Below are 13,696 nucleotides of genomic sequence, written 5' to 3'. Positions count from 1 at the left end.
GCCTAACGGTCAGATAAAAACGCCGAGAGAATTGGGAGTATCCAACTCAGCACGACGCCCGTACGGTTAAAAAAAACTGTCCCGGCGCCCGTAGGAATTTTTCGGCAACCGGCCGGACACCGTCCGAAAAAATTCCCAAAATGTCTGTTTTTACTGGCCGTACGGGCCCCGGAGTGTATATGTGAAAGCCCCATTACACAGCACAACGTACAGGAGTCTATAATGTGTATCAATGACCACAGGTCATGCGACCGACATATCACAATACCGACAATATCTGTCTACCAAACCTGCTAAAAGGTTGCCACAAGACCCACAAAACCAATGTCCTATTGACTGACAACTATGTTGAGGGTTAAACAGACCGGCAGTATCAGTCTCGTGGGCTGTTCGCCGTCGGGGATGTCCTGCTCTAAGTAACCCTATTTGTGCCAAACGAGGAAGAGGCAAATCGGTGTTTGTTATGTTTGTTGGCTGCCTGCAAGAGCAAGACACTATCAATGGCAGTAAGGGCCCTCTATGGGGCTTCCGACATGATTTCCTTCTTATTCTCACCTGTCCTGGGTGGGACGAGACTGTCAGCGAGTAGTTTGCCAGAGAAGAACCCTAGGTCACTTCTTTCTAATCCCTCTGCAAGAAGAGCCCTGAAGTCTGAGCCTGGAGGCTGTTTGTCTCTCCATCTCGTGAACACAGTCATCAATGCATCACTGGTATTTAGCATACGTTGTACAGAGATTTGATCAAGCTCTGCATTGGGGATCTCCAGGTTAACGCCCACCACTTTGTAGTAGCTAGGTTCAATCAGCTTAGACAGCTTTATGAATTCGTCCTCACTGACAATTCTGTAATAAAAAAACATATGTTATGTAGCATATCTTAAATATCTTTTATTGTGCTGAAAGTTGTGACCCATATTGTGCATCCATTTAAGCACCTATTTTCATATTTAGTTTTGTAAGTTTTGTTCAGTCGTGATGAGCATTCAGGCGAACAGACTGTACAACTATATGTCTTGGAAGAATAAACTACTCCATCCTACATATCTATGTACACTAGCTCTTACAGTTGTGCACTGCCAAATACCTGCAGCTTCATGCGTGTACCTATTACCGGTCTGACAAAAACAACATGAAGTGTCAAACTATACTCCGTAGAATAGCTAGCTAAATTAATATACAAAGGCACCCATAACATGATAACGTGATTACATGGGTGATCGTTAATTCGTTACAAGCCCATACTGGTCATTACTGTTGCAATATATTCATATAGACTAACCTGTCCGGTCCAGGGTTGGTTTCAACATCACCAGATCTCATCAGAAGGATCAGGAACAGATAGAGAAGGCAGAATCCATCCATGGTGCAAGATTTCCTTCCCATTCGACAAAAACTCGGTACGCTGGAAAGATACATAAAAGGGGGGTTCTGTTTACACGCGGATTAATCATATTAGTGATAGGAATGTACAGACATGAAATATGAGACCACTAAGTCTATGTCTATGTCAGGCTCCGTGAATATTTAACTCAATATCAACTAAAGCAATTGTACTGGGGCTATGTATTACTACATGCTCTTTATTGCTGCTCTATGGTCTAGTCGATTTAAATATAATGTCGATGTGCTAAATAAACTTGATAAAAGAGCAGCTTATATTATTTCTAGACAGTCTTGGCACATTCCGTCGCGACAGGTCTTGGATGGCCTAAAATGGCCAACTCTAAATGAATTGTTCGACAAGGCCACTTTTTGTCTGGTTTTTAAATGTATGAATGATTTAGCTCCTCCAGCTATGTCTGATAAATTTGTACTACTAGATGATGTTATGCAACGCACAACTCGAAATAATAATACGAATCTGTTGAAACCTTTTAAGTGCAATACTGAATTTTATTCTAACACTTTCGTTAATTATGGCGTTAAAATGTGGAACATAAATACAGTGGAAGCCCGACTTTGTTTAACTCTCAATGTATTTAAACGGATGGTATCAGAGAAGTAACATGTTTTTACATTTTCTCAAACTCATTTTAATTTTGTATCTACTAAATTGGATCTGGGAGATTTATAGGTTCTCTGTCAATTTTATCATGAATCCTCTATCTCGCAGAACATTGTAAAATCTGACCTTTCTTGCCCTTTTACAATATTATATGAGCGGTGTCTCACTTCCTGTTTTTTAATACAAAGGTCATTTTAACTTCTTATATTGTATCATTATTTACCTTTAGTACGGTTTTACCTTTACTATATATATATATATTTGTTGTCGTACTTGATGTTATACTCTATTTCTTCTCTCCCTTTATCAAGTATGTAAACATTTTGCATATCTATTTGTATTTTTACAAAGCAAGGCAACATGAAGATCAGGTGTTTTTTTTTTATCGTAACTTATTTCATATTGTTAGTTTTACTTCTTTATTATTGTGTATGATGTTAATATGCTTTATTTATTCAATTTGTTGTCTTTTTCTTCCTACTAGTGTTAGATGTATGATTTTGTTTTGAGAATTTGTATATATGTGTATTTTGATTGAGACAGGGCCTTATGGAAGACCAGTTTTTAAACTGAATGAGATACCCTAAATATGTGAAATAAACAAATAAATAAATAAATTCAGAATATCGTAATTACAAGCTAATTTTCAAATACATGTATGACCCTTTGATCTTTGACATCACGACCCTAACATTATAATCAGTTCATTGGCTCTGCAAGATTCATTAATATCTTGAGTTCGATGGTTCACAATGGTGGGCTAGGAAGGGGGTGGGGTGGGGTGGAATATCTACAGTATCTCGCCTTTTTGTAGTTGCGCATTAAAGAGATGGTTCATTGAAATGTGGGACAAGTCAGTTTTTCGAGCAAGCACATAACAAAACAAAATAACACCCACTATCACCACATGGGCCAAACTGTGTGTTTCGTTGGCTCTTTGACATTGAACGCCCCCCCCCCCTCCTGTTGCTGGAAAAAATTACCAAATGACAGCGAGTGAACAAAGGTTGGATTATAGAAGATTTCTTTTCAAATGCTTCTAAAGTTCACTTGCACTAATAATGACAATGGCTTTTATAAATAATTTCAAAGAAAAACAAAATCAAGTCACAGATATATTTACAGTATGATATTTACCAGACAATGTAATACGGTGTCGGAATTACTCCCTTAGACTATAATAGATTTTATAATTAATGTTCTCGATAATCCAGGTAGTATAAATGCTTTAAACAAGCCAATTGAACTTTAACTATGATTTAGCTTGCGACGATTAACATCCAATGAAGATTACATGTTCATAAAATGTGATGTTATTCAAAGTTTAGGCGTTTCCTTTTTATGTTTTTGGGGGAGGGGACGAAAGAAAACAAGCTGTAAAATCTGTACCAAATTAAATTACTCAGAGTTATAATATTTGTTAAAGATATTTCTTATGATATAAATGCAAGCTAACATTTTAGTTTGTATCAGCAAGGAAAAAATCGATAAAGACAAGGTAAATATCAACAACAACCAACATATCTTATTACAATTGCGTCTACTGCATAATTCAGAGGGAGATTTTAATTATCATTTTAAATCGAGTGGTAGCAATTGCATATTGATGTTCATAATCCCATATTGATGAAGGCTGAAACAAGAGTTATTAAAATAAACGCGTCGTGATCGCTTGGGGTCAAATGTTTCTAGTTTTCTTTGAAAAGACATTACATTTTCATATTCAAATCTCATCTCAAAAGTGATAATTGACTCATTTTTAAATGCACTGTGAATAGATAACCTTATCCTTTGGAGAGCCCGTACACTATAGTGTATAAAGGGTAATGCCTGACCAACTTTGGGTCAACTTCTGGTTCAAATTGAATATGCTTAATGTGTCATCCTATCACGATCACCCTTTGCTAAAGACGTTAAAGATGGGCCTGAAAACTTCCCCTCAGTCGGTTTGATGTATGAAGGAAAGCTCAAACGATAACTTACCTGTTTGAAAATTCCCAGAGAACCATTTAAAGCTTTGATATTTCACGAATTTTCACGAATGCAGGAAAAAGTTACTCTTCCAAAATGGCGACATAGCGATAACGGGTGCACATGCGCAAAACGGGCTCTCAATTAGTCTCTTCACGAGACTCACGAAGTAATATTTCCCTTATGGATATTAAAATCTGTTGGCAAACGCTCTATTTCAAAAATAGATTAGAGGCAATGCGTTATCATACAAATACGAATAAAATTGCTATTATTGAATATCAATCTGCATTAAGTAATCATTGTTAAAACGTGTTCATTCATTTTGTACTAAAGCGTTCAGTACACAGTGCTGTATTGCAAGAATTTTTGGGGGAACGAAAGCGGGAAATCCCATGTGTACAAGTGATGGGAGAGTAATCGCCAAAGTGGCTGCTACTAATGGACGAACCATTAACTAAGTTATTCGAAGTGAGAATGACGTAAATGCATTATGAAACGCTGACAATAACCGAAAGTGACTAAACTGAACAATGAGCTGTTTTGTTTGCCACGTTCTCTTTCCCTGGTAAAGTTTTGAAAGCTCTATTTATTTGTGCATTTTCGTAACATTGTAGTTGTTTGTTGTTTTTAACTTATTTGTTGTACTTTTCATTTTTATGCCGGTCAGAAATAATCAAACGCTTAACTTTATAGATGGGGATGATGATTCAGTTTATAGAGATTTAAGCAGGCTTCAATCACTGAAGGGACTTAAAATCGCTCATTTAAATTGTTTATCGATAATCAAACATATTGACGAAATAAGGTGTATGGTTATTAATGCTAACTTATATATAATGACTCTCAGTGAAATTCATTTATGTGAAAAGATTGACGATGGTGAAATTTGTATCCCTGGATATACAATCATACGACGCGATAGGAATAGATTCGGAGGTGGAGTTGCGATGTACATTAAAGATGATTTGATTTGTATTCGAAAAGATGAACTGTTTGAAGATAATAATTTAGAACTAATTGTCACTGAAATTAAATTTGGGAAACAAAAACCATTTTATGTGATTTGATGGTAAAGACCGCCAAATTCAAATCTTGAAGTGTTTAACGCGTTTGAGAGAGTAATGCAAACAGTTGATGATATGAGCATGGGTGTCGATCCCGGGGGGGGGGGGGGGGGATGGGGGGGGGATATATCCCCCCCCCCCAATATTTCAGGTGGGGGGGTGGCCTGTACAATCATCCCCCCAATAATTCACCATTAAAAAAAAAAAATTAAGAGAAAAATTAATGATGAGAGCCCGATGAGAGTAGTTAATGGTTATTACTCGCAAGATGACCATCAGTATACACATTTTGCTATCTCATTTTCATAATACATACATATATACGAAGTTAATAAGACAACCGTATATGAGACAAGAATAAATTGAATTCTCGCTCATTTTATTAACTCATTTTATTTCCTGATATTTCCTAAAACATTTTTCATTTTTGGAGAAAGATTATTATGTCACAACTTTTTTTCAGTGGGGAAACTGAATTCAGACAAGGATTACTATAGAGAACAGTACAACGAATCGTCTTCTTTCTGTAATAATTTAGTGAAAAGGGCAAAGCTGTTAGGGGGCAACTGAATTCAGATGTGGATTAAGAGTAATAATCAAATGAAACGTCAAAGTACACGATACAACGAATCGTCTTTTATTAATAATTTAGTGAAACGTGAAAGCTTCCGCGCTACGCGCGGAATGAGCGAAAATGAATACAGACAAAGATTGAGAGTAATAATTTATTGAAACGTTAAAGCTTCCGCGCTTCGCGCGGTAGGGGGGAAACTGAATTCATGAAGGACACGATACAACAAATCGTCTTCTTTCTCTAATAATGTGATAAAATGTGAAAGCTTCCGCGCTTCGCGCAGAAATGGGCGAAAATGAATTCAGACAAGGATTAAGAGTCGATAATGGTACATCGAATCGTCTTCTTTCTTTAATAATCTAATTAAACGTCAGAGCTTCTGCGCTACGCGCGGAGGAAGGGGAACTTAATCAAACGAGGATTAAAAGTCGAGAACGGTCCAATGAATCGTCTTCTCTCTCTCTAATAATTTAGTGAAACGTCAAAGCTTCCGCGCTTCGAGGGGGGGGGGGGGAACTCCCCCTCCCTGTATCCAACCCCCTAGGGACCGCGCTTCGCACGCTTCGCGTGCTCACTACCGCCCCCTAAAATGAAATCCTGGCTACGCGCTTGAGAGGGGTGCAACTTGCCAAACGCTTCTACCTCTTGGTTGCTTTGATCCATTGCCGAAAATATTTTGGCACCTATCATCCCCCCCCCCCCCCCCCAACCACGGATACAAATCGACACCTTTGGATATGAGGGTTCCATATCTTCTTCTTGGGGACATGAATTGTGATGTAACAAATAATATTGTATCATGGAATACCAGAAAGCTTCTAGATATCATGGAATCTTACTTTTGTGCACAATTTATTGACAAAAAACATACACGAGTAACTGCAGCATCCTCTACTACAATCGATCTTATATTTTGTAACAATGAACAAAAAATAAGTGAGAGTGGTGTTATTGAAGTATCTGTAAGTGATCATTATATGATATATTGTGTTATTGGAAAACCCCGGTACTTTAATAGTAATACTCATAAGTATACAAAAGGAAGAAATTTGAAGAAATGTGATAACGAAGCATTTAGAAGAGATATGAATAATATTGACTTTGATCCCGTGTACGAAATGCATGATCCAGAAGTAGTTTGCTCAGTTTTCCTCTCATTAATAATGAAGGTGGTTGATAAACACACACCTCTCAGAAAAACTAGAATTAAACGAAAAGAATCCCCTCGGATGACACCCAATATCTCAAAATTGATTCGATGCAGAGATCGCTCTAAAAGAAAGGCCAAAAGATCAAAAGAAATGGATAATTGGAATAATTATAAACAAGCTCGTAATGGCGTTACAGCTAAAATTTGTAAACCGAAGCGTAATTTTATTTCAACAAAAATTGAATCAGCTGTACGAGATGTGAAAATGATTTTGAAAACATTGCAATATTTAATACCCGAAAAGAAAACTAAATCGCGAGCTACTTCTATAAAAGTAAATGATCGCTTTATTTGTGGACAAGAATTATCTAACTCTTTTATTGATTATTTTTCAACAATTATTGGTAAAAACTTTACATGATACTTTAGTAAATAATGGGAATAATGCCAATCCAATGACTCCCACTCCTAATGTAACCTCATTAGTATTTCATGATGTATCGACCATTGAAATTTAAAAAAATACTTCAGGCTCTCTCTGAAAATAAGGCAACTTGCCCGGATAACCTACCAGCAAAGCTCCTCAAATCCGTAGCTACTATTATTGCCTCCCTAGTAGCACACATACTAAATCAGTCTTTGCGTACGGGCACTATACCCGGTCAATGGAAATGTGCACGTGTTACCCCTATATACAAAGGAGGTGAGAAGACATGCATGGAGAACTATCGACCGATTTCTGTCATACCTATCCTAGCCAAAATAATGGAAAGGGGCAAGATTTGGAATGAGCTGAATTACCCTATTTCCACCACTGTATCAATTGAAGCCTTTAAGCGTCACATAAATAGTAACCCCATCATCCTGACCATTCTTAGCAGACAGACTTAACTCCTATATTTAACAAATTAAGCTAAAAATACAAGAACCCCGGTTTTCTTTCTTTTCTTCTTATTCATAATTTTTGTTTTGTTACTCCCTTTTCAGTTTTTACCATGTAAGGACACGTTCCTCCTTTTGTAGTTGCTTTCCCCCATAGTGATGTTATTTTTGTTGTTGTAGATCGTATACTTTTAGTAAATTTTTATTTGTATATTATGTAAATTATATTTTGTGTGTATTCATTTGTCTATTTTTATGAGTAGCCTATATACATGTATTGATTATTCTGATTGTATGTTTTTATCTTGGCTTTGACCCCTTTGAAAAACAGCTTATAGCTGACAAAGGCAATCCATCCCATGAGTGGAGAATAAATAAATAAAAATAAATAAATAAAGCATATTACGCGATGAGCTGAGAGACGCTCCGACCTTTACATGTCAATGAAAATACACCTTCTCTCATTTGATGTATTTCGACCCTTCTTTGAATGAAAATATCGTGATAAAAAATTACGACCTTTAATTCTCAGTGTACTGTGGAGATAATTATGATACATTTCACTATTAAAATCAGCTCCTTCCTTTTTCTCCAATTTCCTTTCTCTATCCTATTTTTCACACATAATTATTCTCTCTCTCTATCTCTTCTCTTTCTTTTTCTCTCATGTTTGATGTTGTATTGCCCTGCAGGTGCCACAACATGGGTCGGTCGGTCGGTCTCTTTGGGCTGATATTTCTCAGTTTTGAATGCTTTAATACATTTGTTTTCAATTTTGTTGTTGTTTTGTTTCCCAATGAGCAATACAACATCTTTTTTGTTGAGGACTTATGGTTTATTTGGTTGTAACAAAAATGGAAAGACCCACATAGTATGACGATTTATCTTGGTTTAGGCAAAAATAATGAAAGGAATTTACACAGACAAGTGAGTTAAGATTACAATATTGTACCTTCACTGAGGTAAAGTTTATTTACATTAGCAAAGACATTAAAAGTTATAACAATGGAGAGATATGACTAAACAAATTTGAATGTATCAAATTTCAGATTGAACCTGCATTGCTGTATCCAGGGTATCTTCATGGTTTTGCTGGTTCTGTCGTCGATGGTGTCAGGGGCTTTTTAGGCCACAGTTAGCATTGTGCGTTCGCTTTGTAACTTTCATACGAGCAATGGAATACAGTCGATGGTAATAATGTTACATCTTCTTTTGTATTGTAATCGCACCGTATAATAATAATAATAATAATAATAATAATAATAATAGTGGGTTCTTGTATAACGCTCATGTCAGTCAGATTTCACCCTCCCGGCGCTCCCGATTATAATTATCTATACCGATTGATAAAACACAAACGACTAATATAACCATCATTACGATAGTGACTGATCAAGAGCAGTAGCAAGCCAAATAATCAGCTTCAACGTAGAGGGCAATATTATAATTATGAACAATCGTACTTTGATCAAGTCTGCCAAATACATGTACATACAAGTATGAGAATCAGAGATCCAAACGTTGTTAGTTTTTGTGTTCTTTATTTCAAGGAAATTGGAAATAAAGATTCACACCCTAAGGTTAATTCTTTATCTGAAAACACAAAAATATTCAAAAACCTATTCTAGACTTTACTGCAGAAACTCAAAAGGACGAATGTTGCCTCGCATCGAACCTAAGCCCGGTATTTTGGGTCAGAAATTGATCAACATTTGCCACTCGATCTCTACCCTTGTGTACTATTATCATGATTATTTTTATTATTATTGTCTTCATCATCACGAATATTTTCATCATCGATATTGTTCTTATTACTACATGACTTGTTATCACCAAGATAATAAGGAGATATGTAGAAAACATAACTTGACTTCGGGTTATAAACTAAAAACTCACGTTGTACTCTGCTGCCACTGTATGGCAAACAGGTCAAGTTCGAGTGCTTACTTTGCTTATAAACATGTTTGTTCAGTTGAGTCCCATCCGGTTCTACCCGGAAACAAATGAATCATTCAAATATAACATAGTAAGCTGTGAATTGCTTATGCATACGGTTCTACAGCAGCTTATGATAAAGTACATGTATATAGGCTAAGGAAACAGTTCCTCTATAACATTGCTCTACACGCAATTTCCAAATGAAAGAATTCCCACATTTGTGTGTATAGAAAAAAAGTGTACGTTTGGACTTGTATTCTGCGATGCTGCATCGGTGTGTACGAGTTAAAGTTACATGTACGTGATAGAGGGGACGAGGGTGAAGGAGGTTGCGAACCTAACTAGTCTCCCCAAGGCCCTTTGTCTTTCCACATGGATTGATTCGATTAATTGAATGGTTCATGCTTTTATTTATATTCCATGCACACAGAAAAAGGGAAACGAATTAGAGAGATAGTAGTAGTATGGAGTGAGATGTAACTAGTACATTCTGTAGACATTATAGGCATGGGTGCAAGATGTAAAAGCGAACAAAATAATTTGACAAAAATAATCATTGCAATTAAAGAGCTGTCTAAAGGTCTTTGTTCATACTGCTGTAGAAAATCACGTTTAAGTGCATTCCTGAAATAATATAAAGTTGGTGTCTCTTTGAAATCATGTGGGGCCTGTTAAAGTGGAAACATTACTAGCAAGTAGGGTTCTTAATTTTGGAAGGTAAAGGAGTCCACTTGCATGTTGTTACGGCAACTTCTGATATAACTCATTCTTACTGAGCATGTATCTTTAACATTTTGTTCTAGTGAAAGAGTGTATATGTGTGTGTGCTCGAAAGCCTGAATGAATTAATTCGTATGGCCTGTCTGGGTTCCTTTTTGGTAACAAGTTGGCACAACTGACACCAGTAAAACATTGAATACTCTCAATCTTTAGGTTGAGGATTAAAACCTCAGCCCCGGGTTTTTCAGTTACACATTTCCGTGTAAAGTTCAGGTTAATTTTAGTAGCTTTCTGTAGAAAGTACAAATCAGATTGTCACAAGCATTTCATGAAAAAATGGCAAGAAAATGTATTGGCCATACCAAATATTATGGGTAACACTGTATAATCGCCATTTATACTGGTATGCACCAAAATACAGTGACTTCTGTTATACTCATTAACATTTTTGTTGTGCGAATGTTTACGTCCTCATCCATATTCCATATTCAGTGAAAAATGATAAGGCCATATGAATTCAGATTTTTTTCTTTCTCTAACCAAATACAAATGCATCATTCAAAATATACAAAGTTATACAGCCTGTAGTCAGAGACAGGCGCGTACGCAAACGGGGGGGGGGGGGGGGTGGGTATCGGTGTGGGTATCGGTGGATTACCCCCCCCCCCCACTCTGTGCTAAAGGATGAACAAAATTGACCCTACCCCCCACCCCCCTCCCCACTGAACGAAATATCGATCGGCATAACTTTCCAATTTTCGGGACAAAAACAATATTTAAAGTTTGTGCTCTTACCCCCCCCCCCCCCCCGTTTTTTCAGCGGCGGGTGAGTCGTTGCGACTTATCAGTTTTTTTTCAATTTTTGTTTTAATGTCAAGGCACCCTTTGGAAAAGATGAGAGGACACTTTTTTTTTTTTTTGTCACGAAATTTAAAAATTTGACATTTTGCTCCGTTGGGGGGGGGGGGGGGGTAAGGTCACAATTTTTAGGTCAGCCATTGGAATTATTTTTATTTATCTTTTATTTGTTTTATTATTAAAAAACAAAACAAAACAAAACAAAACAAAGGGGGGGGGGGTTTAGGGGGGTTATACACAAACAAATACCAAAGGGGGGGGGGTTAACCCCCAAACACCCCCCCCCCTGCGTACGCACCTGTACAGACATATTTGATTCTTAATTAAGTCACATATATTAACAGTATGATATTTATCAGACGTCATAAGATTGAGTGAACATTATGCCCTAATATATTATAAATGTTCTCAATAATCCAGGAAGTATATGTTGACACAAGCCAACTCAACTGATTTCTGTCTAGCTTGCAACGATTCACATTCAGTCCAGGACGCATGTTCATAACATGTCAAATTATTCAAGTTTAGACATTTCCTTGCTATGGGTTTTGTTTTGATTTGTTCTGTTTTGTTTTGTTGTGTTATTCTTTTTCTTGTTTTTTTTTGGTTTAGGGGGGGGGACCTGTAAGAGCATGGACCTACTGGTAGGTCCATGCTCAGAGTTATACAATTTGTTAAAGAGATTTATTATGATTTGGATGCAAGCTAATATTTTGTTTGTATCTGCAATGAACTAATTCCTAAAGATATAAGGTAAATAACAACAACACTGATCACATATTTCTTACTACAATTCTTGTTCTTGGTTGAGAGGGAGATTTTAATTCTTATTTTTATTCGATTGGCAGCAATCCCATATTGCTTTTCATAAATTAAAGAGGTCGTGATCGCTTGGATCACTTCAATTTTATATTTTGTGGTAAATTTCGACACAGAAATGCAACTCTTTATTTTAGGTTCAAGGCTTTTCCACAACACTGAATCACTAAATGTGATTGTGGTTTCGAGAAAATTGATACTTAAATTTAGGAATGCTAATGTGACTGGACAGTCCAGTAGAAAATGGAACAAAAAAAAATAATTCATGAACACTATCATCTCGAAACTTAGACAGCATGTGCTTCCTTAGCGGATGACATTATGAGTGAGGAAATGGTTTACAGTATTGAATGCAACTCAATATAACGTTGATTTGTGTGTGCGTGGGGGGGGGGGGCTGTGTGCCCGTGAATATGTGTTGCGTGTGTTATTGCAAAATTGCAACGCGGAAATTCCCAGTTGCTGCGGTATCTAGTGTAGATGTTGCCTGTTGACGGAAAATACATGAAATCTCAATTTAAAAACGATATCTAAATACTTATACTAGGATTAGTTCTCGACTGGTGAAAGAAAAAAAAAATATTGTGCAAGAAAAGAACTCCCTGGAAGTATTTAGGAAAGAATTGTGTGATATATGTGAGAATTGGTCTAAGCTGGGAGGTTTTGAAATCATCAACAAGTGTTGATAATTCGACATTTAATCTTGCTGAAAGTCGTATGTGCTGCACAGAGTAACACGTGTATTGCACTACAGAATAACATGATTACTGCCGCACTACAATTGTGGAATTAAAGTTTGGTTCCCAAATTTCACCTCTTTCTTGTCCTATTGCGAATAAGTGAACAATTAAAACACAATCCTTTACAGGGTCATTCCGTTCTTACTTTACTTCATTCTCTTCACTTTCAGATGAAACGGCTCAATCATTTTTTTTTTTTACATTGGGTCGTTTTAGGAACGTGATAGCATCGGTAAATATTAGACTGAAATGGGCTCGTAGCAGCACAATGGTTATTTCATGAACCCCGATATTTGAGGAAAGAGGTTTAATACAAACGATTGCTTATGTCTAGAAACGATATACAATCTTATATAAATAAGACCGAAATGCTTCTACATTTTAATATTTTGGTTCGGTTCTAGTTATATAAATAAGCATACATTTATGAATCTAATTATAACTTGTCATTCGTTGGAATAATGGAGGTGTCGTGGTCTAATGGATATGTCGCTGGACTGTGAATCACATGGTTATCGGTTCGAGTCCCTTTTCAGCCCTATAATATAATATCGAAAACATGGGTAGGAAGAAATTCCTTGAATGCAATGAGCGTCTTATGTCATTGTACTTAAGCAAAGGCCAGGATAATCATTTGAGTGCTAGGCCCTCAGGAAGCACAGCATAAGTAATGATGAGGCTACCCTTACTAACCAAGACATATTCCCATTATTTACTTGTGTATAATAATATTATAAGTATTAGTAGAAGTGGAAGTATTGTTATAATTATAATCATTATGATGATGATGATGATGAAGTTGATTATCATTATAATTCTTATTATTCTTTTTATTATCACTATTAATATTATTATTATTATTATTGTTATTATTATTATTACTATTAGTATGTATTATTAAAAGTATGAACAGTAATACGATCACAAAATGAACCAGCTAATCTTCCCCTACTTCACATCTGATTCAACCCCT

The 13,696-nt window shown here is 36.4% G+C and overlaps 1 protein-coding gene across 1 annotated transcript; it reads right to left on the bottom strand.

Annotated features, from left to right (window-relative positions):
* Positions 1-517: 517 nt before the first annotated feature.
* On the bottom strand, positions 518-1,390 carry LOC105442601. Its single transcript, XM_030978641.1, has 2 exons — positions 1,279-1,390; positions 518-842 (listed from the first exon to the last, which is right to left on the bottom strand). The coding sequence occupies exons 1-2, from the start codon at positions 1,380-1,382 to the stop codon at positions 518-520; spliced, it is 429 nt and encodes a 142-aa protein (XP_030834501.1). The 5' UTR covers positions 1,383-1,390.
* Between the last annotated feature and the right edge of the window lie 12,306 nt (positions 1,391-13,696).

The sequence above is a fragment of the Strongylocentrotus purpuratus genome, unplaced genomic scaffold, assembly GCF_000002235.5.
Source record: "Strongylocentrotus purpuratus isolate Spur 01 unplaced genomic scaffold, Spur_5.0 spur5_scaffold_1, whole genome shotgun sequence".
Lineage (NCBI taxonomy): Eukaryota > Metazoa > Echinodermata > Echinoidea > Camarodonta > Strongylocentrotidae > Strongylocentrotus > Strongylocentrotus purpuratus.
This window is presented reverse-complemented; position numbering and strand designations above follow the sequence as displayed.

Excerpts from the sequence above, each read along its gene's own strand:
- LOC105442601 (XM_030978641.1), bottom strand. The coding sequence starts at position 1,382 with ATGGGAAGGAAATCTTGCACCATGGATGGATTCTGCCTTCTCTATCTG. Across the intron at positions 843-1,278 it reads ACCAACCCTGGACCGGACAG|AATTGTCAGTGAGGACGAAT; the intron begins GTTAGTCTATAT and ends TTTTTATTACAG.